Below are 24,373 nucleotides of genomic sequence, written 5' to 3'. Positions count from 1 at the left end.
AAATGATTCATTACAGTTTAAAGCCATTTTTTTTTTTTTTTTTGCATGCACGCTCTCTTTGAACTTCATACTATCACAAATCTTATGGTCTGATTTTAGAGGGATTTCCTTTGAGATGGACGATGGGAAAAAAAGAAAAAAAAAACACAAAGACAAGAATTGAAATCCTAACAGTTATTTGTCTGTCAGCACAAGTACCACTTTCAGTGTGGATTAGCAGATTGCTTAACGGCTGGTTCAAGGCCTTCTGCTGGTGTACCAGCCAAACTCCTCTGCCGTCCTGCCTTATGTTATGCAAGGCCACTTTAGCAGTAATGTTCCTAGTGACTGATTTTCCATTTAATAGTTAGCGGCTTCAAACTAATGGTTACCAAGGTCATGAAGTCATTAATGTTTTTTTCAGATGGGAGTGGTGATGTATCTCAGAGTCAAACTGTAAAACTTCTGTTGATTTTGAATCAGCCCCAAAGTCTAAGCAGACAACATGTCAGGGTTAGTGAGCCAAACAGCACTTTTGATGATAAGGTCAAATGCTTTAAAAGTTGAAAGTGGGAGACTAATCCACAAGTTTGTGCCGCTTCCAAAATAGGATTCGAGATGAAAGTTCCCGGAACAAAAAGCCAACAGTGTTTTTTGTAATTTGATATGGATTTAACTGTAATCGGTGCGTGGCTAAAAGTATACTTCCTTTCCCTCTGCCTGTCTGTGAAGCACCTCTGTCATAACACAGAATAATGTGTTTTATGTTTTACTAAGTAAACTTTGTAGCTGAACCTGCACCAGCTGAGAACCTGTTCATGTTCTGCGGTTTTAAGGTGCCACAAGCAAAATTAGATGAACACTTTATAGCTCACCAACTTGTTTGTTTGCACTGAACATCCTGTTGCAGAGAGGTGTGGGTGCAGAGTTGTTTATTTTGAATCTGTTTAAGGCCCTTGCTATATTCAAGGCATCAGTTTAGTAGTTTTTGCCCCTGTGAGCTGGAAATAAGGGTGTCTTCCTGCATGTTCTGTGCTTTTGAGTCCTGTGCGTATGCGTAAATCCAGTGCATTCAAAGCGTGTTAAAAGCTGTCTGTCACAGTCAGACAGCGTGTCGTGCCTGCTCTGCCTGTGCAGCGACTGCGTGCGTCACAGGGAGATAAAGAAAAGAGCGAGGGGGCGTCATACACATTTTCCTGTCCGTGGCGCGAGCATCAGATGAGATGGTGAAATTTTTAGCCCGAGCACCGTCTCTTTGGTGTGTCCGCCCACTTGTAGCATGCTGCCGCTTCCCATCAGGGATTTCCTGCATAACATCTATCGCTCAGCAAATGTGGCTGACAATGAAGGCCTGATTCAGTTCAGAACAACAGAATATGTCAAGCCTGTCGAGACAGAATTGTGCATCCTTGGAAAGCGATGAATATGTCGATGGTATAACAAAAGCATGTGCCACTGCTTTCACAAAGTACGTCATCAAGAGAACCTTCTGTTTTCTTTTTGTTGACGATACTTCATTCCACCTGTACCCTCAGACCCAGAGCCAAGTTGCACTCAGATTTACCTTTTGGTTTGAATGTCATTTACAAATGGACCCATCCTTGTTGAACTGATTTGTTTATACCTGTGTCCTGCCTTTGGGCATGTATGCGTGTATGTTCAGTGCTGTGTACACATACATGTTTGTTTGTGCTGGTTTGGTATTGTGTGTGTTGGTGTTTGCCTGGGCCTCTATCTGTCCTACAGTGCAGTGTGTCTGACTGCTCCAGTTCAACCCCCCTATACTCCCCATCTTCTCCTTCTCATCTCATCTCTTTTTCTCTCTGTCTCTTGCTCTCTCTCTCACCCTCACTGTCTTCCTCTCTCCCTTTTTCTATCACCCTTTCACTCTCCCTCATCCTCACCCTCTCCCTCTCTCCCTCCTCTTCCCTCTGCAATAACAGTGCTGACCTAGTTTCTGCCTGTTCAGGGCTGCCTGTGGAATTTTACAGCGGCCTGCCTTCCTGGCTGCTTTGCTGCTTGAAAACGCAGGCAGAAAAGCATGACTGAGGGTTTTCTCCTGGTCGCATCATTATAGCCTTATACTGTCTCAGTTCTCCTTAATCTGCAGACCAAAACAAATAGACCTATTTTGAATAAGTAATAACAGCAAATTGCCTCCGACACATGAATCTGAAGCTGTCTTATGTATGAAGAAATTGCAGGAGGATCCCATCCACCTCCATGGCAGTGGAAGTAGAATGGAAATGAGAATAGCCTGTCGCTCATCTCCTACAGCTTAGCTGAGATTGTACCGGATGCAGAGGGCGGAAAAACACCCCTTCTCTGTGCACATGCATGCAATCTCCCTCCCTTCTCCTCTTCCTCTCTCTTTCACCCTACTGCCTTTGCCTTCACAAATAAATAGTTAGAGTCATGCCCGGCAAATACAGGCCACTGCCAGGAATGGCTAACAAGGTTTCTGCTCAAGAGGGTTGAGCTATTTTTGTGTGTATTGTGGCCATAGATCTAAGTCAACCCTCTATTATCAGGGAATCTTGATTAAATCTGAACACCTTCCAATTATGCACAGGGAAGGTTTTGTCACTGCAGAGAGATGGATCATTGGAATGCCTTTCCGAAGGCTTGGTTGTGGCACGCTGAAATCTAAACCAGCACTGCCGCAGATTCATTCCTTCCCCCTACCCCTCTCCCTTCTTTCACTCACCAGCCCTGGCTGACTTGTTGGAGCTCAGCATTTCTGGGGCATTCAGTTTTCTTTTCCGTTTTTCGGAAGCGTTCCACAAGCGTCATGTCTGCTACAGCAAAGCTTTGGGTGTGATGTTAATTCCTTGTTTTATGTCAATGTAAACTTTCTGTTTTTACAGTTTTCTTGAATGTTTCTAAAGCTAATACATTCTGTCTGATTTCTCTTTCAGATTTTGAGGGCTGGTCATGGTGTCCGGTGAGAAAGTGTTGGACCCCCTCCACGCGGGCCTTATTCAGTCGCATCTGAGTGATCAACGCCTGGCTGCAGGGCTTAGCCCTCTCTGCAACTCCACATTCACTGCAAAAAGCAACTCCACGAGGCACCAGAGTCAGCAGTTGTCACCGTTATCTTCGCCACCACTGTCACTGGTGGCTGTGGACACTCGTCACCAAGTTAAGGTCTCCTCATCGTTGCCCTCACCCTTAAATTTCTGCAGCTCAAACAAGATAGAAGGGCTACACAAACCAGCCCACTGTGTAAGGGTTCTTTCTAAGCCTGAAGAAGAGGAGAAGGAGGGGGGAGTTGAGCACTTGAAGATGAAGGGTAAAAGACATGGGGGTCGGGGAGAGGCCATGGTGGAGGACAGGCTGGAGGAGATGGCTGATGGACCTAAAAATGCAAAAATCACCTTAAGCTTCCCACTTAGTGCTGCCCCCCTTCCAGCCTCTCTGACATCTCCGAGCCACTGTCGTAGCTCCTCCTCATCTTCCCCTTCACCCCATCGAAGAAGGCCATCCTCAAAGAGCTCAGACGAGGGGTCTCTGTGGAAACTGGATGCCACCACAGATGTAAAGCACAGACCTTTTAAGCCTTCGAGGCACGACAGCTCTCCGTCCTCTTCTCCATCGTCCTCCTCATCTCCCATGATTGTTCATGCACTTATGAGGAAGGATATAAAGTCTCCACCTCCTCTCAAGTGTTCCAAACTCAATCCAGAGACTCAGTTTCACAGGTCGCCCCCAAGATCCTCCAGTGGGGGCTGTTATGGTGGCGATGGATGGGATGAAAGGCACAGGCTGGCCAATGGCACGGCATCTCCTTCTCGAACTGCCCAGATCCTCTTCAGTCTGGGCACATCGACCTATCAGAAGGGTGGGGATGCAGAGAGGAGAGAGAAAGTCACGGGAAGACCAGCTGGGAAAGTGGGCAGCCCTCATGGACCAAGTCTTCACCCACCCACTCTCCAACTTCCTCCCCCTTTGCCACCGCCTCCTCCTCCCCCTTCTGAGGGTCTTACTGCACCACCTCATTCATCCTCATATCCCCCTACTGATAGCCTCAAGCCTGAGCTGATTTGTGGGGTGTGCCATAGGCTTTTCAGCTCAGCCTCCTCCCTAACAGTCCACATGCGGCTGCATCGTGGTAGCCGCGCCCTCAGTTGCCGATACTGTGGCAAAGTCTTCATCCACAGCAAGAGACTGCAATCCCATGAGACATCCTGCAGGGTGCCGGGCCTACCCTCCAGTAGCCTGGGCCCCCCTCCTCTCACTGTGCATCCAAAGGAGGAGCCACTGGAAGAGGGTGAGGTGAGAGTGGAGGGGGGAGTGATTATGAGAGAAACAGACATCAGTAAGGCGCGGCCAGGGAAGAAAGCACGGAGCCTCCTGGCTCGTATCCAAGGTGATGATGCAGCAGCCGGGGAGCTACTAGAGGGTGATGAGAACCATTTTGTGAAGGTGGTAGATGGCAATGTCATTTACTTCTGCTCGGTCTGTGAGCGCTCCTACATGACCCTGTCCAGCTTGAAGCGTCACTCTAACGTGCACTCATGGCGGCGCAGATATCCCTGCCATTACTGTGACAAGGTCTTTGCCCTGGCTGAATACCGCACAAAACATGAGGTGTGGCACACGGGAGAGCGGCGCTACCAGTGCATCTTTTGCTGGGATGCATTTGCCACCTACTATAATCTGAAAACACACCAAAAGACTATTCATGGGATTAATCCCAGCCTTATATCCAGTGAAAAAACAGCTAATGGTGGTTACAAGCAGAAAGCCAATGCACTCAAGCTCTACCGCCTTCTCCCGATGCGCTCTCAGAAAAGACCCTACAAAACCTACAATGACAGTTTGCATAACGGCCTGCTACTGCCACAAACTGAATCACCTTCCCTCTCACTGCCTGGCCTGGGCTGTGCTCTGGGCCCTGAGGACCTACAAAGTCTCATCAGTGGGGCCCACCATCAAACTGTAAAGCCTGACCCAGATGCCTTCCCTGATGGATTCCCTGTTTCTGGGGCTTCTGAGCAAAGTGACCTCTCAGCACTAAAACCCCTCCCCCAAACCCATATGCCCCAAGTTAGAAAAAATGACAGTGAGGCTCCAGAGTTAGAGCAGGGGAGATGCAGCGGCAGCTTCAAAATGTCTAGTAGCAGCAAAACCAAAACTCCCAAGACTGGTAGAGGCACAGAAACTAGCATGCCTTCTGTGATAACATATGGCCATACAAAACCCTCCGTTATAGTTCATGGAACTGCAGTGTCATCCTCCGTCATTGTGCATAGTAATCAGGTCGCCTCTGGAAGTGAAAAAAGCCAAACAAATAGCTCATCGCCTGATACCAGCAACAATGAGACTTCGTACAAGGGCAGTCCCAGGCCAATCAAAAAGCTAAGGGAGAGTTCAGATAGCCACAGAAAGAGGTCAAGAGACAGTTCAGATTCCACAGTGGAGCAGTCAAGGGGTAGACAGGGTGCAGAGACAGGCAGATTAATTCACAAATCACGCAAGTCTCATAGCAAGAGTGACATTTCTAACTCAAAGCAGTTGTTAGCATCCGTAGGGTCACAGGTCAAAGAGGCAGGGCCACTGTGTCAGATTACTGTACGAATTGGTGAGGAGGCCATAGTGAAGCGCAGTATTTCTGAGACAGACCTTAGAAGAGACAAGAGCCTTTCTCCCCCAAAAAACAAACGAGGTGAAACATCATTGGCGAAGGAAGCCAAGGAACCCCGCCATGCTCACTCCCACCATCATCAGCACAGACACCGCCTCCACCGCAGAGCAAGCCTGGAAGCAGAGGATGACAAGGAAGGGGGAGACTGTGAGAAAGAGGGCAGGAGAAAGAGCACCAGGTCCCCTGATAGGGTGAGAGAGTACTACTTCCGTCAGGGCGTGCGTGAGCAGGACAGTGACCATGATGGAGAGGATAATTTATGGAGGCCCTACTATTCCTACAAACCTAAGAGAAAAGCCCAAGCACACCTGCAAAGGGTCAAGAGCTGGCAGAGGAAACTGAATTTCAAGCGCTCCATCAGGCTGAAGAGGAGGGCGGAAAGGCTCAAAAAACGTGTGAACAAAGACACAGACAAATCACAGGATGAGGAAGAGGAGGGGAAGACTGAGGAGACCGAACAACTGTCAAAAGCTAGCAGAGACGAGGGAGAGGGGGATGAATATCTGTCTTTCCCTTTTAAGGAGAAAAACCAAGGTACAGAAGAACAAGGTAAGGAAGCCTCCTGTGAGATTGCTACACCTCCTCTGAACTCCCCAAAGCCTCCTGTGTCTACCTCAGTGGCTCCTTCGGGAATAAAGAGGCGGCCATGGACTAATGGGAATGCAGCAGAGTGTGGTACATGTGGCCGCTGGTTCTCAAGCCCAAGGAAGAGAGACAAACATGAGCTGAGCCATCTGTTGGAGTTTGTTTGCCTCTTCTGCAGAGCCACTTTCCCCTCAAGGGATAAATTGGAAGACCACCAGAGGGCCCAGCATCCCAAACCTATCGAGGCATCCTCTGCACCCCTTAAAGTGGCCCTTGGCGAACAAGTTGAAGGGCTGGGGGTCAAATCTGTGCCAGAGATTACAAAGTATGATGAAGATAAAGGAGGGCATGGAGGCTTAGTTGGGAATACTTCTAGTACAGGTCGCCTTAGCAGAAGAGCACTATCAAGACACACCTGTCCACAGTGCCATAAGGTTTGCAAGACTTCCTCAGCGCTTACTCGCCATATTCGACGCCATGAGTTAAGCAGCTCCCCAGAGAGAGAAAGGGAGGATAATGACTCAAAACCAAAAACTACACAGACAGATCTTAACACCATTAGCAGAGACGTGGATACTGAAACAGGACAGGTACCAAGTGCTCTGTCTGTTTCAGTAATCAGCTATTCATCACCAGACCCACCCAGCAGCACCAGTGACTTATCAACATCACAGCAGCATAAAGACCAACCCAGCGAACTGACCAATGAACATCAATTGTCAGAATCTAGCGACAGACCAGAACTGACAGAGCTCACACACCTAACTCCAGAGAGAGAGCCAAGCCCACAAATACCAGAACCTCCATTAGAAAGCCCAGTTAACCTTACACCCACGAAACACAAATTCACGCCTGCCACACCTTCGACTCTCCAGAGTGTGCTGGTCATGAACGGACCAGAATGTCTGGACTATCGCACCCCCAGCAAAAAGAGCCTAGACAGCCAGATGCACAGAATACCCAGCCCTGCACACATCATGGCACCCACCAACACCTCTCCAAATGTGCCCATGACGTCACAGACCAGAATAACCACTGCTGCTCCTCCTGTTTCCATGACAACAGCTCTCAGCTCCGAGGGGGGATTCATGAAACGGGATGGGGTCATTATGGACAGAGAGAGGCATGGTGGGAGTGGTGTATTTCTGCACGCAGGTTACGAGGAACCCCCTCTGGTCCAAGATCTCAGAGTTCAGTCACTGTCCAGGAGTCCCTCTCCCAATGAAGCACAAGACCTGACCATGTCTTCTATTTTAGCAAGAGAGAGAGAGATGGAGAAGCAGAGAGAGAAAGAAAGGGAGCACGAGAGACGGAAAGAAAGGGAGAGGGACAGAGAAGTGGTGAAAGTAACAGAGAAAGAAATAGAGAAGATCCAGCAAATGAGTCGAGTAGTACACACCCCAGAGGACCAGATTTCTCTTTTGGTCCCCAAAGAGGAGCCCTTGAGCCCTGTTCCGTCCCCCCAGCACATCCCCACTCAGACCACTATGAATGGCCCCTCCTCACACAGGCACACTCCCAAGTCCCCCTGCCGGTCCCCTTCAACTGTTGGACTCTTAGCTCAATCAAACCGCCAGGTTCACTCCAGTTCACAAGGACTCGACAGGCTCACACTGCCCACTGGAGCAGCTGGTGCCTGTGACCGCCCCTCTGCCCATGCTCTGCTTCTCCCCCGAGCTCCCCAGCCACCTGAGCCGGAGCACCAGGACACTGCTTCTTCCAGAGATTCCCAGCAGGAGGACACCACCCCGATGGGCTACCATGCCCAGAATTATCCCCTACCCCTCATTGTGCCGGATGGCTACCGCTCTGGTAAGAAGCAGGAGGAAAACCTGCTAATGTCTGCATATCCTGCTGGAGCTCTTCCTTTTGGCCCTCTGGGGAAAATGATGGTCCCTCATGGCGGGGACCTTGCAAAGCTGCCATTTTATCCAGACCCTTATCAGCTGCTCTACGGGCCCCAGCTGCTGGCCTACCCCTACAACCTGGCCGCTCTTCCTGTGGCTCTGAACATGATGGCTCCTGCAGGGGACAAGGTGGAGCCTCTCCCTTTCCTCCCAGCCATCTTCAACTACGCAGCCACTGCTGGGCCCTACATGGGGGCAGCCCCTCACCCCCTTGTGACAAATCCCAGCCTTTACAGCAGCAGCAGTGGCAGCGGCAAGAAACAACGTGACAGCAGCAGCAGCAAACCCTAGGACACAGAAGCACTGTGAGGAATATATTTTATCGGGGACCGCCTGGACTGTTCGGGTTGGGAGTGGGAGGGGTGTGCACACTAAGTCACTGAGTTCACTCGCACAGTACCCTTGCCTCTCTTTTTTTAAGTAGAGATCAGAGCTAGGCTTCAGGAGTAGGTTGAAGAGGGAGGAAGGAGCAAAGAAGTAGGGAGAGGGGTCAATATTATAGAGACATCATTACTCCCCTCTCTTTACTCTTGCTCAACTTTCTCCACGTCTCTCCTGTCTTGCTGTAGTGTGTCGTAGTTCTAGAGCTTGATTAATCTTCCTCTCTGACTCATTATATTATCTATAAGAATAAGAACTGCTAACAGGGTGTGTGTTGTGTGAAAAATTAGTTCAGTCTGCTTCCCTTTATAGTCACCGCATAACGAGGATAACCGCTCTTCAGGGAAGGCTTGTGTGGGCAAGAATAAGGGATGAGACAGAGAAGTCCTTATTCTGCACCGAAAGAAGTGAAACTAAAACCTTGCCTACGTTTGTATCCGTGAATGACAATGAAGGTGTATCCTGTTGCTAAACTGTCCTTGAAAGCAATGAGCATGTACATGCACACGTTTCTACAGATTCGTGCATGCAGAGGTGGGCTTGAGCAGGTTTAACTGCATATGTGTGACAGTGATAATATATGTGTTTGTGTGTGTGCGTGAATGGGTAGATCATTCCGTGTGAGAGGCACAAAGCATTCCTACTCTAGTTTGAAAAGCTAATGTCGGTCAATGTGTAGAAGTGCATTTAGAAATGACTCCAAATCATTAAGGAGGCATTGCTATGGCTGGGTGTGATGCGAGTCTATGACAATGAGATCATCAGAGCTTCTAATGTCTCAACTAACATGGCGGCAATGTGGCCGGATGGCACTGTAGGATCTGTATAGCATTCACCATAGTTTATACCTTATGTGCACAAATTAGAAAAGTTATGGTCACTCGATAAAGGGGACACTTGTAGCTGCTTTGGATATGTAGCTGGCCACTGGGTAAGAATTAAAGGCTGGTAGACCATTGCACTTCTGTTTTTCATCTCATTTCCTACACATATAAAAATAAAGATTAAAAACAAGTCAGCCTTCATCTTGCGTTGCCTTTGCCTCTTTTAATCGGAGAGAAAAAGGCTTCATTTCCTAAGCCAGGGAGAAGATAGTGACAGCAAAAAGAAGGAAAATAAAAAAGGATTCAGGGTAATGAGTTATTTCTGAATAGGAAAAGAAATATATGGGCACAAAACTGTTGGACTCTGAGTCGGAAGGCCCCACAGAAATGACTTCAGGGACAACAAATGTTGTCCTGCTTTCCAACAGAGTGGAGATTGGAAATAGCCTGCACTATTTCCCCTCCTGCTCTGTGTCATTAATAAGAGGTAGGAAGGCTGAGCTTAACAGCCAAAGTGGTGGCCGAAACTCCCAAGTCGCCCTCCTGGGGCCTTTTTGTTACATGTAATGTTATCTTTATGTGTTTGTTTTGTTAAACTATGTTGTTTTTTATGTTGTTTAGCCCTCTCATGAGATGGAAAAGGCTTCAGTGAAAAGGGGGGAGTAAACTTAAAAATATGAATGTAATTTTAGTCATGAGGTTAATGAAGTACAGCTGCATTAATGATAGAGTTGGTTTCAGTTCCTTTTTTTTCTGTTTTGACACAAATAACCTGTTAAAGAACCGTATAACGTCTGGTATGCATATATACAGTAGTCCTAGGAACATGTCAGTAAACTTGGGTTCTGTATCCACAAAGCATGAGCAACACTTGCTTCCTAACCGTTTATATCCTCAGCAAATCTGGCATTGTGCGCACAGCCTTTGTTTCCTTCTGAATCTTCATGCCTCTTCATCTTCCATATCTCTGTTTTAGTGTTTTTTATTTTAACTCATTAAAGGCCACAAGTTGGTTTAATTTCTCAAAACTAGCTGCCACATTTATGCCTCACAGTCACTATCAAGGACCTTTTTTTAGTCTCCCTCTTCCTTTACTTGCACACTGCACCTCCTCTGAATGAAGTACATATGTTTCAGTGTGTGTGCGTGTGTCTGTGTGTGTGTGTGCGTGATGGTACAGGGTCGCCTTTTGGTTCAGGCAGGAGTGTCAAGAACACAGCGTGACCAACTGTAGGGGCACAGAAGCATCCCCTTGGGGTGTGGTTACAAGCCTTTTGCGCACAGGCGTACATGTTTCTGTGTACGAGCGAGAGTGACTGTGTGAATAAGAAAACCAAAATACTGTAAATCTGCCTGAGCAGCATATCCCTTGGCAGTATATGGGCCACCTGTTATTTTTGTTCTTTGACAGTTTTCTGTGGGTTAGTTTCAATGTAAAAAAGCCTTGCCGTCTCCAATACGATATCTCAAGCCATTCCTGTAGATGGACATGTTTATGTTTATGGACCATTTCTTATGCCATAGTTTGCCATCACTGTAATCACACAGACCAAAAGCATGCAAATCGACGTATTGTAGTGACTGGACTGGAATCTGGTGGTAATATACAACTATTTACTGTATGTTTTAGTTTAAATGAATGTGCCTCTGCTTTGATATTTAAATAATTATCTATAGTAAGATGTGGATCTGCCAGATTTCAGCTGTTGAGGTGCCTTGTTATGGCATAAGAAATTTGAAAAGGGATTAAGATTTTCTTGAGAAAAGACGGTTTAATTTGGAGATAGATTTCATGGCTTTATTTGCTATGAAGCTGTTCATAGATGTAGGGGTGTGGCTAAACTGTTTTGGTATCGTGTAAATGTCTAGGATAATACTGTGCCATATAGAGCCCACAAAATATGTTAATGTTATTTTTAAAAGATGTTTTAATGTTGCCTGATGACTTTGTCTTTAGATTTGATACAAAGGCTTGTAGCCACAGCTCTCCCAAAGTCTGTAGTCTCCTTTTCTTCTTGTTATCTCTCCCCTTGTTTCCGTCTCCCTTTCTTTCTCTTTGCTGCAATCAAACAAAATAAAGTATTAACCTGATGACCCAATGAAATCAGCCCTTTTCTGGTCTCATGTTTTTTAATGCCCCCCTTTAATCTTTTATAAATTGATGCAGAATCCTTAATGTGGCCATGTGCTCAAAGTTGGTGGGTGTGTGGATTCACATTGTTTGATCTTTTTATTTAATAAATATGCATGGAAATGTTAGGGAATTGGTAAAGCATAACAAACCGAGGACGTGTGCACATCTTTCAAGCACATGATCCATTGTTTGATGTAATCTCCCAAAGCATTAAGTGTTAATTCAGCATTTTCCTCAGTTATTTTTGGTGTGTTTAACTCCAACAAGTTTTATTGAAGGTAATATCAATGACAAAGTTTGAAAAAGTTTATGGTGCTCCATATGTCGGTTGCTCACATGTGATGTGATTACTGATTACAGCTTCCTCCTAGCAGAGGCAGATTTCTTGCCGTCTCTGAATACGCACTCTCCCACTAGTGACGCTCAGTGGTGTAAACAGAAACAGTCAGCCTGGTGACTCACTCCTTTTGCTTTACAGAAATATGATGTCAGGGATGAATTACTTCTGACAAAATTAAATAAGAATAAAAGAATTTCAGAAATTGAACACATTTCACAAGCCATTCATAATTAAATGTTAAAAAAAAGTAGCCTATTCAACGCCTCAGGAATGGGTTTTTTTTAAAGCCACAGTGCTTTCTTGCCAATGATAAATTCACTGTTTCGGGGTCGTAAAGCACTGAATTGGTGTACCTCAATGGGTCTTTTCAAAGCAGACATTTTGCCTTGTCATAGTAGGAAAAGCACCACTAATAGCATTAACTGTGGCTCTGCTCTATTCCAGTGTGGCCGTAAGCTATGATTAACATGGATGTATAAGGAACAGGACAGTGTGGGAGGCCTCCATAAAGGGTTGTTCAGACTGTACATTAGCTCATGAACCTCTCTTTTTAAGCCTCAAGTTTGGCCATAGACATTGTGTTTTTTTTATGCAACAACTGACCACACTTAGATGGTGAGAGAGGGGCACATCGTGTCCTGTTTTCTGTCCTAGTTCCGCTGGTTGTGAAGGTTAAAACGTATCAATCACAGGTAGCATGCCCTAAAACATCCCTACTTTACTGTATATTAAATCTAAGTGGGACTTTTTTTTTTAAGTTATATTTTGGGCTTTTTCGCCTTTATATGATAAGACAGCTGAAGAGAGACAGGAAATGTGGGGAGCAGAGTGGGGGAAGACATGCAGCGAATGGTCGACCAGCCGGGAGTCCATCCGGCGACCTCTGCAACGAGGACAATAGCCTCTATACGTGGGACTCTTAGACCGCTAGGCCACCAGCGCCCCATCTAACTTTTATTCACAAAATAACATCCTACTGAGCTTAAGACATATGAACTATAGTTTGAGACCATTTACTCCTTGGAAAATGTATAAGGTGAAAAACAGTGCTAGTCAAGTTACTGAAAATGTATTAGTTACACCTACTCGTTACAACTATCAAAATGTAACTGAACTACTAAGTTACTGCTTTATAAAATGGACTTGTTACTTTGGAGAATAACTTTAGCATGACTTCTTTTTTGTTTGATACTCTTATTAATGTATCCTGCCTCTTGTCTCACTGTTGTTTTGATAATTAGCAGTCAGTATCAGCAGACTCAACAGTTAATATGAGAAGCATGTCTTCTACAGCGTACCTTGCAGCCAGTTTGTTGACTCTTTCTTGCTTACAGATTGTGGAGTTGGCGGTGATTTGGAACCAAGTCTTGCCTGTTTGGACGGAATGGCGCCTCCTTGGTGAGCTGCACCAAAGTCACCTCTCCTGTTAGCAGCACCGGGCTCTCTGGCAGCTAGCTTAGAAGAAGCATAGGCTGTTTTCGAAACAACCTGCTACATTCTACCTAGAAATGTAGTATGCAGTAGGTACTGCATACTACATTTCTGCGTTTGAAGGTGGTATGTAGTATGACTGTTCTGTTGGATCTGTTTTGCTGGATGCTGGACCAGGTGTCACTGGATTTCCAGTTTTGGAAAGCAGAAGTAAACAACAGCCAAGCTGATAGCGAAACTTCTGCTTTAGCGTTCACTTATAATTCAAAAGGTTAAGAAGTGATTTATATGGAATTTAATCATTTTCACAGCCCCTCAAAACTGAGTGCACACCATCAAAAAAAAAAAAGAAAAGAGAAAAAGCAGAATGTTAGCACTGTGCATTGTGGGAAACAGTATATGAGGCAGACTGGTCCGATGCATACTGTGAAATTTTCCCAAATCAGTAGACATCCGGGTAGTTTTGGCATACTGCAGATTTTTCTCTTGTTCACTTACTACATACTGAATTTTGGCCAGATCAGTACGTACTTCTAGTATAATAGACAATTTCAAAAACAGCCTAATATTGTTTGATAAGATGCTTCATGAGTTAGCACTAGTCTAGAGTACAACTCAACACAATATTTTTGTCCTTTACCTTTAGGCGGGAAAAAATAATACTGGTATTTCCAAGACAGAAAGCTTGTGCTTGAATGATAATAAGACATTTTTATGTTAACTGTGCACAATATTGTCTCCTTTGATGCAACTGTGATGACACAGGTGTGAGTTGGATTCATTTTATGTAGTTATGACCATAGACTGTCACCCATCTGTTTCTGAAGAGCTGTTTTGAGGCCAAACGGCGGCGGGAGCCATATTGCTGCTGTCGAGCGATTGTGACGTAAAGAGGTGGGCTTTGAGCCTCCTAGCCAACAGCTGCAGTGTCTCCGCCTGTCAATCAACTCAGCTGTGCCTCTCATTGGAGGACTCGTAATCTAAATATCTTTGAAATTGCTGCGTTAGAAAAAAACTCACCCCCGTACAGTGTGTGCCGATGGAGAAATGAGCAATCCAGACTACACTCGTCTTTTGAACCAGGCTGTAAACATGTTTATTTCTGCTGTAAAGATCGTCTTTTTTGAATTGGTGTGTATGTGGTTTCCGGTACTTCCGGAGCCAGCCTCAAGTGGATCTTCAATGAACTGCAGTTTTTAGCACTTCCGCATTGGACTCATATTTTTAGACCGGAGGTTGCCGCTTGGTCAAACTAGATAAACTACATGTTACCGCAAACAGTAGTAGAGTTTCTGTTAAAAGTTAGTAATGTGTTCATCGCAAAACTGGTTATAAACAAATCAGAAGGAGGGCCATCTTTTTCTATGGTTTCTTGGAAATGTACTTGTTTTTGCAACCAGCACATCTCCCCCTAGTGGCCATTACAAAAAGTTTGTGGGAGCAAAGCACTTCCATATTTACCAATCTGCTTTTTATGTTTGAACTATGCAGGCTCATGAAAAAGCAACACGAGTTCAATTTGTATCACACACATCTCTGTATAGCTTTGATAACATACTGCCTGTATAGTAAGATCTTTCAGAAGACTTCAACGCAACATGAGTTGAACAAAACGTCCCTCACTAAATGAAATGCAGCTGTAGATTGTGTTATTGTTCAAGCTGGTGCGTTTTCTAATGTGATACCAAGATATCAGCCGTCAAAATTGGCACATTCCCATCAACAGAGAGCCGGAGTTAAAGTGAACACATGAGCGGGAAACTGTTTTGGTGGGATCTCCTGGTTCAGATCATAATTACTCATCAATGGCCAACAGGTTGTTTACTCTCTGTGTGGGTTTGTGGAGGTTGCACTTTTCCCAGTATGACCCTGGATTTCAGAGAATTCCCTGAATGAGTCTGTATCATTGGAACACAACAAGCAGTGGGAAAAATAGTGTGACTTGAAGGCAGTGTCCACCTCTCTCTCTCTCTCTCTCTCTCTCTCTCTCTCTCTCTCTCTCTCTCTCTCTCTCTCTCTCTCTCTCTCTCTCTCTCTCTCTCTCTCTCTCTCTGTCCTCTTCACTACAACAAACACACACACATGCCCACACACATTGAGTCATAGCCAGCAGTGGTGAAGCAAGGTTACTGCGTAATGGGTAAACACGCATCAGTGGTCTGACTGGGGTCACTCACCCAGTCTGAAGTCGTGTCCTCTCTTCATGAGTCACCACAAAAGCAGGACATTGACATACTGATGGAAACACACACTTTGTTTCTTTGCTGTGTTTTAGATTATAGCAACAGCCGCTAACTTACACCTATTTTTAGCATTTTAATCTGTGTTATGTTTCTTTTGTCCTCTGTTTTTCTTGCTGCCCACTCTTGTGTCTTCATTCACACACCACACACCCCCCCTTGTCACTTCCGGCTGGGGATCAATAATCGCACTGACCGCTGCTATACTTGCACTCTGGACCCCAGGACGGCATGCCAGCACAAACCAACACTCTTTCAAAGTCAGCCCACCGACGACACCTTAGGGTTGCTTGGAGTCTGAGACCACCCAAGGACTCAAGAGACTGCAGACTAGGAGGCTTGGGTGGCTGAATGCATTGAAGGATGGCTGTGTTTTGGAGAGCAATAACAGGTGGAGTACTGCTGGCTCTGCTGGGATGGGGAGCTGAGGGTCAGGAGATTAGACCGGGTAAGGTATGTTCACCTGTAAAGTCATTGTAACAGGACCTTGGATGAAAAAGTAACTTGTCTGTGTTTGATGTTGTGTTAAAATGCTCTGATAAATCCCTATCCACTAAAGGTAATGCTACACTGGAATAAATATAAATATATAAAATAAAGCCAGGACAATCAACAGTTAGTATTTTTTCACTTAAAAAAAGATTTTGCACTGATAAATTTCATGTCAACTTCTTCATTTGAGATATATTCACCTCAATTTGAGTTGTATTATAGCGGCACTTCTCTAGGTTAATGACCATCTTGTACTTGAAATAAGATTATAAAGTTTAATTTGAGCATTTTGAGATATAATGTCTTCTCATAGTGAGCTGGATATACTAATATTCAGTCATGTTGATTTTTAGGATAAGCCAGCTATGCTCTAAAGTAGGTGTTTCATTGTGTGCATGTAGTTTGAGGATGTTTATTTTGATCTGATTTAGAAGAAACAGTGCCCGAAAACTGTAACCCACCCTAAAAAAATCCTTTTCTTTCTTTCTTTCTTTCTTTCTTTCTTTCTTTCTTTCTTTCTTTCTCAATGGAGCTGTTTTCTGATAGATTCTCCAATAAAATGCATTTACTTAAATCAAGATTATCCGTCTTCTATAAATAAGATCGCAGCTTGAAAAATGTATGAAATGTAAAATAAACCTTGTTTCTTCTAAATTACAACTCAAAACAAGATCATTTCAAGATTGTTTGACTCAACAAGATATTTAAGATGCATTCTCTGAAAACAAGTCCCTCTATCTTGCTCAAATGTTACTTGTTAAGTAAATGTATCTTAAATCAAGTGGGATAAGACATTTTGACTAAAAATGAGACAATTTCACTTGGTAAGATTTTGAGTTTTTGCAGTCTACACTTAAGAAGAGAGGAAACAGTATAAACACTTTAATAAACTCTCTAAATGCATTTCATAGATGGATCTGTGTTGTTGTAAAAATGGTTCTAGGCTACTGGCAACTAACCATCATATATCACCTCCTTATTAAACTAATCTTGTTCATTAAAGTGATTCTACTAATGCTTCAAGTGCTATGTGCAAACACTCAATTTGGAGAAACTTCTTTCAGTGTTTGTGCTGCTAACACTCAGCTTTTTACTACGACGATTAACTCTTTAACTCTCTAACTACCGCAGCTTATTTGAACCTTGCTTTCCATTTCCTTGTAACTACCCAACTTTATTTCTTGTGTATGCATACATCCCTTTTTCAGGCTGAAGAGGAGGTATGCTCTTCTGAGCATTTGTACAGACTTAGAACTTTGTTCTGTTTATGGATGAACAAATAATCACACCCCCAGCAGCTGTTTTTACCTCACTGAATGATTTCTTACCATTTCCTGCTTATCTAATCATACTCAGGACTCCCCTGTGAATGATTCCACATTGGTTTAGCTCCTTATTATCTTTGGAGGATCAGAGTTGCTTCATATATTAATGATCTGTTTTTTAAGACGAAACTAACGTATTAAAGCTATCACTGTTATCAGCTGTTTAGTGGATGTGAAATGTGCAGAAAAAAAGAGCTGTAGTAGTGGGTTAGTGTTGAATGAATAATTTTAACACTGTGTCTTTTAGAAAGAAGTATCAGGTGGCGCCACTGTCAATCTGGGCCAGGAGAGAGACATCTGGAGGCCGCTGATCCACACGACAGTCAACCTCAGTGAGATCAGCAGGTACGTCAGCAGGAAGAGATGTATTATGTAGGCTGCACATCAACTGCTCTCTGAATATCCAACAGAGAATGAGACCAAAAACGGGTCTTTCTTATTTGAACATTTTGATCTGAGGAATTGTTTGCCCTGGCCTCAGTCTTTTTAATCACATATATCATATAACCCCTCATTATACTGTCGTTTTCCGACTGTAAGCCCCTGGAACATAATGTTTTCTACTCCTCTATCAGCTGCAAATTATTACTGGTCAGCATGAAGGTTTAACAAGAAGCCCTACAAAACTCTTATTGACCTTCATCTCTTGAATTAAAGGCTGGGCTGTTCTGTTTTTGTGTTTTTGCAGTATTAAGTCATCCTTCCAGTTAAGGACCTTTGACCCAGAAGGTGCGATATTCTATGGAGACACCAAAAACGGAGAGGACTGGTTTGTTCTATCCCTGAAGGACGGGATTCCTTTGATGCAAATCAGCAAAGAAGAGATGCTGGTCAGTGCGTCTGGAGGCCCGGAGCTTAATGATGGAAAATGGCACACAGTGAGTCTCCTGTACTGTTTGTTGACATGTCAGTCGAGGGACAATATCCCGAAGTATCACTGGTCTCTGGACAAAGTTTATTAGATTAGATTAAATTTAGGTTTCATAAGAAGAATTACTATAAAGTATTGGGCATAGTGTATAGAATTCAAAATAGGTCACTGTTTGCTGCAATGTGGACATTTTTACTGCAAATGTCTTCTTGTGCTCCTGGTGTCTCCCAGCTGGAGGTGAGCAACCAAGGGAAGTTTGTGGTTCTCGAGGTGGATGGCTCCAAGGGACTGGTGGTGGGCATGCAGTCCAACAAGGAGGAGGTTCTTTCAGGTGAACTCCGTCTGGCACTGGGCGGGATGCTGATCGACCCAGAAAAGTTGATTGTTCAGGTAAAGTGTTCCACCTTTGAACCTTGAAAATGTTTCTTTTTCTAATTTTGTCTTTTTTGTTAACTCGAATAAAATATCAAGATGATGATTTTTCCTCCTTCCATCAGGCTTAACGGTCTTCAGCATCAAATATTGTTTTTTCCTTTTTTCCCATGATGACTGCCAAACACATGCAGACATAAACATGTGCAGATGGCAAAATCGTATACGATACCATCGCGCCGCATCGCATCATATGGTATCGTTTAGTATCGTATGTATCATATTGTACTGCACTTAACATCGTATCGCATCGTATTTTATTATTTCGCTTCGCAATGCTTTGTATCGTATTGCTTCGTATCCTATCCTATCGTATCCTATCATATCCTATCATATCCAATCGTCTCCTATTAAATCATAAACATTAAATTTACCCTCACTCAAGATACATTTACAAGATTGTTTCCGGATTTTTCAAGGCTTGCTGTTTGAGGGTCTTAAAAGCGTTGCCTATGAATTAAGTGCATATCAACAAATCCATCACCATAAAGTATCAACCTAGCAAACTCTGTTAATCAATTCTGTTTGATTAAAGCTTGGTTTGTGGACCATCGTGTTTTGACTTGCATTGCATTCTGGTCAGTTGAGACATTTGCCAGCAATCCTTCCTCTTCTGTTTCTGAATATCTTCACATGAGATTGCTGAGTGCCAGTTCAAAATACAAACCTAAAGAAATCCATGTGTTTTTCTCATTCTGAAAAACTATGACCAGAAATACCTTTGCAGCATGACTTAGTGTCAACATTTGGTCAGCTATTCTTAGTAACAAAACAGATAGTAGGGTCAACAGACAGGAGCTGTACGATACAAACAGAACAGCACTGTAAGGGAGTTGGACTAATTACTCACCTTGTAATGACACAGTGACAATATGCCTAGTAGAATTACCATTAAAAATGTCTGTGTCCAAGCCACTTGTTCCTGCTCTTTTGCCCTCTCTCCTTTGCTTACAGTTCATTCCAATAAATGCATTCTTTGCTTCAGTTGGGACCCCAGCTGGACGGCTGTGTGCGGGAAGGCAGCTGGCTGAACCTTAGTGTCCCTTGGGTGGCCGAGGCGCAGGATCTCTGGCCCTGTTACCAAGATGTACAACCTGGCATCTTCTTCCCTGGCACAGGGTTTGCCATTTTCAACACTTCAGGTGAGACCGCTGTGCTTAATGACTGATGATGCATTCTTGGATTGCAGCGTTGCATTATTGTATTCACATTTTTCAGAACAATGTGTGAGTTATTCTTTTGTCCTTCACAGTTTTCCACGTTAAGGCAGATGATGGGGTTACTTTTGAACTTTGGGGAGATTTCAGTAACATGGACGGGACCATTTTTAGCATCAAGGCTCCTGGGCAACCGCTCATGTTTGCTTTAGTAGCCAATAAAAACACAAAGGTATGCACAAAACTAAACTTTAGTCCAACTGAATGATGTCTAGCATGTGTTCAAAACTGCCTGTGGCACTGTGAGTGAGGTCACTTTGAATTCATCCACTGATTTATGTGAAGTTGTTTCCTTCTGTTCCTTTCTTGATTTCGCAGGAGGTTACACTTACTTTTGGAGCACAACAACTCACAATGACAGAAACTTTCAAGAGACTGGAGATAATCTTTCAGGCAGATTTCATGCAAGTTACTCAAGATGGAGATGAATCAAAGGCCACTAGGTTCTCTGTGAGTCCTGTAGACCAACCTGCGTATTCAACTTCATGGACAGAGGGTCATGTTGCTTTTGGTGGACTCTTAGGTGAGATAAACAGCAGTCTTTTATTGATTTTCATACACAGGGATTTGTTTTGCATATGGTGTTGCAGACATAGCCACAATATTTACATTACAGACTACAAGAAAACAACAAGATGCATTACATTCCCTCAGAAAGTTAACAAATGTTGTCAAACATGAAGCGGTTGCTGATTACTCGTGTGGCCTTCATCGTCTTTTCAGGTGAGGGTGAGGACAACGTTAGAGGCTCCCAGTTTCTGACAGGCTGTCTGGAGAAGATCCAGGTTCAAAAGTGGGATTTGGACCTGGATTTAGCTGTCAAACACTCTTCAATCTCCTCTCACAGCTGCCCTACACAAATCATTGAAGAAGCATGAATAAACATTATGTGGAGTAGGTGAATGACTTTAAAAATATATGCTTTGTCAAATTTAAAAAGGAGAAATAATACCCAAATGTCCAACAAATTATCTTTCTAAGCATTCCCTCATTTATTCCCCTTTAGCCCCATTTGAACAAAATGTTCCAATGACGCTGAAAGATGTAAGTGTTTTTGGGACCTTAGTGCTTGTATGTTTCTAAATGAAATAAAATCGATGGATGTTAATTTTACTGCTTCTTGGTGCTTTATTGCTTCAACATTTTAAAACTGGGATTCAACACAAGGAAATTACAAGTACTGAGCAGGATATTTAAGACAGAGAAGAAAAGCATGGGTATTGCTCCCTCTAGTGGATTATCGAGGGCACTGTTACAGCCACATCGTGCACAGTTTAATTGAGACAGAGAAAAAACATAGGGTTAGGAAGCAAGTACAAGTGCCCCACTGCCAGGTGGTCTTGATGTTAATTTGTCCTCATAATTAATGTTTTAAAATGGATTGTCTTACCTATGCCTGCACATGACATCACTGAACTGAAAGACTGAAAAGCAAATTAACATATTTATATATATATCTATATCTATCTGCCTGTCTGTTGAAAGGCAGAAATTATGTATTATTTTCATAATTAACTCACCATTCATTACCTTGTACTGATGGTCCTGTGGTTTTTACACATTATAAATTACTCAAGTGAAAAAAGGTTTAAATGAGTGTGTCAGTTTTTTCTCTGTAACATCATGAGGATACATTTGTAAATCAAGGTTTTTTTTTTACTACACTACTTGGAACAAAAGCTAACACAACTAAATAATAACTTTTAACACAGCAAACATTACATATTCAGTGAATGCAACAGTGTTAAGACCACACTCAAAAATAATAAAACTCTATGAGCATCCAGAAATAAGAAGGTTGGAGACTTGAAATTATGTGTAATAAGTATAGAAGTCAGATTCATTTTTTAATCACGATGAAAGTAGTTAATTTTTTTTTGCTAAGAGGCGTAAAGCTTATACCTGAGCCATTAAATGTGTCTGAGAAATGGGTGCGATGCAGTTTTTGTTTTTTTTAATTATTATTATTCAAGAGTAAAGGTGTTCATATACAGGTAGTAGAAGACAGTTACACATACATCAAGTGAAGACAGATTAAATAATATAAACATATACATACAGAAGACAGGACAACAATACAATATATATATAAAGTAAATACACTCATGACGGTCTTAATTTGAAAACCAACAATGCAAGTTTATTGATTGTGCTATACTGCAAGCAAAACAAACAGTGGCCTTTAACTGGAAGAAAACGGAAGCACCTACAATCGATGCTTGGATTAGAAGTATGGTACAATGTATGTAAATGGAGAGAACAATGTATACCTGGAAAAACAAGTTAATGATTATATTAAAAGTGGAGGAATAGGAGGGCTTTTATAGCCTGTAATTTAATTTTTTGTATGTGGATATATATTTTACTTTATTCAAGGTACCTTAAAATGTAATAGAGATTCTGTCTTGTGTGCTTAACAGACTTTGAGAAAGAGAGATGAATGTGGGTGGGAAGGGGTGTTTTGTTTTTTTGGGAGAAAACAAAAAAATTGTATTGTACAAAATGATAACGTAATATTTATGTCTGTGTTATAAACAATGTACATGGAAAAGTCAATAAAGATATTGTTAAAAAAAAAATCACTCATGAAAAAAAAAATGTATACAAGAATATGTCAATAATTGTTTACCTAGGAGTCACGGAAAAAGGTGTTATAATAGTTCATGAATTTGATGAATTTTTTGTCACTGACTAAAATAAAAGATTTAAAAAGGGACTTGAATTCTAGAAGGAAAATTGAAAACTTTGGAAGTGACTTTGAGAATTTCTGTTTGTGAATGAAAAACTTGGCATATAGTATAATGACGTTTATGATACATTCAAGAGCAATATTTTCCCTTTTTTTTCTTTGGTTTGGATGTTTAATTCAAGGTTAGCACTGTGATAAGGAAACGATCCAAACTGTTCCTCCAAGGAGAGACACTGAACATAAAAACACACATATCATTTTATTTAAGTCCACTGTTTGTTTCATCCCAATGTGCGCCTGAAGAGTCTTTCTTTTTTCTTTTTTTTTTACAGTTATATGGTAAGATATAAAAGTCTGAACTTCCTACTTTAGTGTTTACTGCAGTAAATGTGGCGGTAAGGTGGGACATCTGTGCCCTCTAGTGGTTAAAATATTGTATTTAAGTGAGGTAGGCTGACAGAGGAACAGCTGGAAACTTTGATAGGAGTCCTCTATTGCATTCTTTTCTCTTCTTTTTTTAACATTATACACATATCAAAACTGTATAACCATCATTCGATAAACTTGTTTCCCAAAATCTACCAGATGGATAGAAAAGACACCAAAAATATGCACATTTATATTTAACATTTATGTGAGAGTGTTAGATTGATACAGTTAAAGGTTTTACACAGGACTCACCTCTCTAAAGTTAAGCTCAAAAAACTTTTTAACACAAGCAAACTGTGCGACAGATGCTCCATTTCACCTGCCACTCACACACGTTTTTCTCCTGTCTGAAACTAAGATTATTCTGGGGTTTTTTTTACAATAAATTATCAAAAGTTTTTTGTAGACCTTTACCTCCCAGCCCCCTAATCTCAATCTTTGGTGTCCCTGAGAACTTAACTTGCTTTTCTGTTAGGGAAAGAAATATCATTGCTTTTGCCTCTCTTGTGGCCCGCCGACACATTCTTCTACAATGGAAGGATCCTAACTGCCATCTGAAAATTCCTGGCTACCAGACCTAATGTCCTTCCTTTATTCAGAGAAAATGAAGTATAGTACTAGAGGTTGTTCAGATAATTTTAAAAAGACCTGGGGTCCTTTCATTTCATTTGTAAATTCTATTCCCTCTCTTGAGGACTAATGTAATATATGTTTCTCGGGCCAAGATGTGGAAACTCATTTCAAGATTTTGTTTTTAAAAAATAAGTAAGAACATTTTAATTGTATCCATTTCTTTATGTATTTATTACTATTATTATTAAACAAAAGTTGTTAGTTTGTTTGTTTGTTTTTGTTGTTGTTTGTTTAGTGTATCATATCTTCTTTCTGATTCGTGAGTCCTTCCTGTTTTCTTATTTTCAAGATAACATTTCAAAACATGTTGGATTGGACTCTAGTGGTTGTCATTGTATGATGTGTTCTTGTTTGTCTGTAAAAATATAAAACTTGGTAACATGCACTTTTTGAATGATGTATACAGCAGAAAAACCTAATAAAAATATATTTAAAAAAAAATAATAATAATTTAACATTTACCATTTATTTTTAACATTTATATTTATATTCAACATTTATATTTATATTTCACATTTAGATTTAACGTTGAACATTTAGATTAAGATTTAACATTTTGATTTAACATTGACTTTAACTTAGAATATTTTTCACCACAAAAGTAAATGTGAAGAAGATCACAAATATTCTTCTAAATGTGATAAAAAAAAAAGTGACTTTTAAAATTCACACTTCATTTTTATGACGTTATGGAGCGAAAGCTTGTTAGGGTTTCAATATTGTCCTTGTTGGGTGCTCTATGGTTGGGTGCGGTGCAGTTTGCGGAGAGTTGTCGTCCACCATAACGTCACTGTCGCAAACCCCGGCCGACTGTCGT

General features: G+C 42.3%; 2 protein-coding genes across 4 annotated transcripts in view; both read left to right on the top strand.

Moving 5' to 3' along the window:
- Positions 1-11,427, top strand: part of zbtb4 (zinc finger and BTB domain containing 4) — a 29,802-nt gene extending 18,375 nt beyond the window's left edge. For all 3 annotated transcript variants that reach the window (XM_034676362.1, XM_034676365.1, XM_034676364.1), the window contains one exon: positions 2,898-11,427. In XM_034676362.1, the coding sequence (XP_034532253.1) occupies positions 2,914-8,409 (5,496 nt within the window). In that variant the 5' untranslated portion in view covers positions 2,898-2,913 and the 3' untranslated portion in view covers positions 8,410-11,427. The remainder of the gene's footprint in view (positions 1-2,897) is intronic.
- Positions 11,428-15,307: 3,880 nt separating this feature from the next.
- shbg (sex hormone-binding globulin) lies at positions 15,308-20,896 on the top strand. The gene is made up of 8 exons (XM_034676366.1): positions 15,308-15,921; positions 17,533-17,630; positions 17,974-18,163; positions 18,388-18,546; positions 19,574-19,730; positions 19,841-19,977; positions 20,124-20,328; positions 20,529-20,896. The coding sequence occupies exons 1-8, from the start codon at positions 15,832-15,834 to the stop codon at positions 20,681-20,683; spliced, it is 1,191 nt and encodes a 396-aa protein (XP_034532257.1). The 5' UTR covers positions 15,308-15,831; the 3' UTR covers positions 20,684-20,896.
- The last annotated feature ends 3,477 nt before the right edge of the window (positions 20,897-24,373 follow it).

This window comes from Notolabrus celidotus, chromosome 23 (genome assembly GCF_009762535.1).
Source record: "Notolabrus celidotus isolate fNotCel1 chromosome 23, fNotCel1.pri, whole genome shotgun sequence".
Taxonomy (NCBI): Eukaryota; Metazoa; Chordata; class Actinopteri; order Labriformes; family Labridae; genus Notolabrus; species Notolabrus celidotus.
Note: the sequence above shows the minus strand (reverse complement) of the source record. Positions and strands in the feature narration are given on the sequence as shown.

What these genes read in the sequence shown, in the direction of transcription:
- shbg (XM_034676366.1), top strand. Translation starts at nt 15,832, where the DNA reads ATGGCTGTGTTTTGGAGAGCAATAACAGGTGGAGTACTGCTGGCTCTG. An exon ending in ATGATGGAAAATGGCACACA is followed by an intron (nt 18,164 to 18,387) that starts GTGAGTCTCCTG and finishes GGTGTCTCCCAG; the next exon opens with CTGGAGGTGAGCAACCAAGG. An exon ending in CAGAAAAGTTGATTGTTCAG is followed by an intron (nt 18,547 to 19,573) that starts GTAAAGTGTTCC and finishes TCTTTGCTTCAG; the next exon opens with TTGGGACCCCAGCTGGACGG.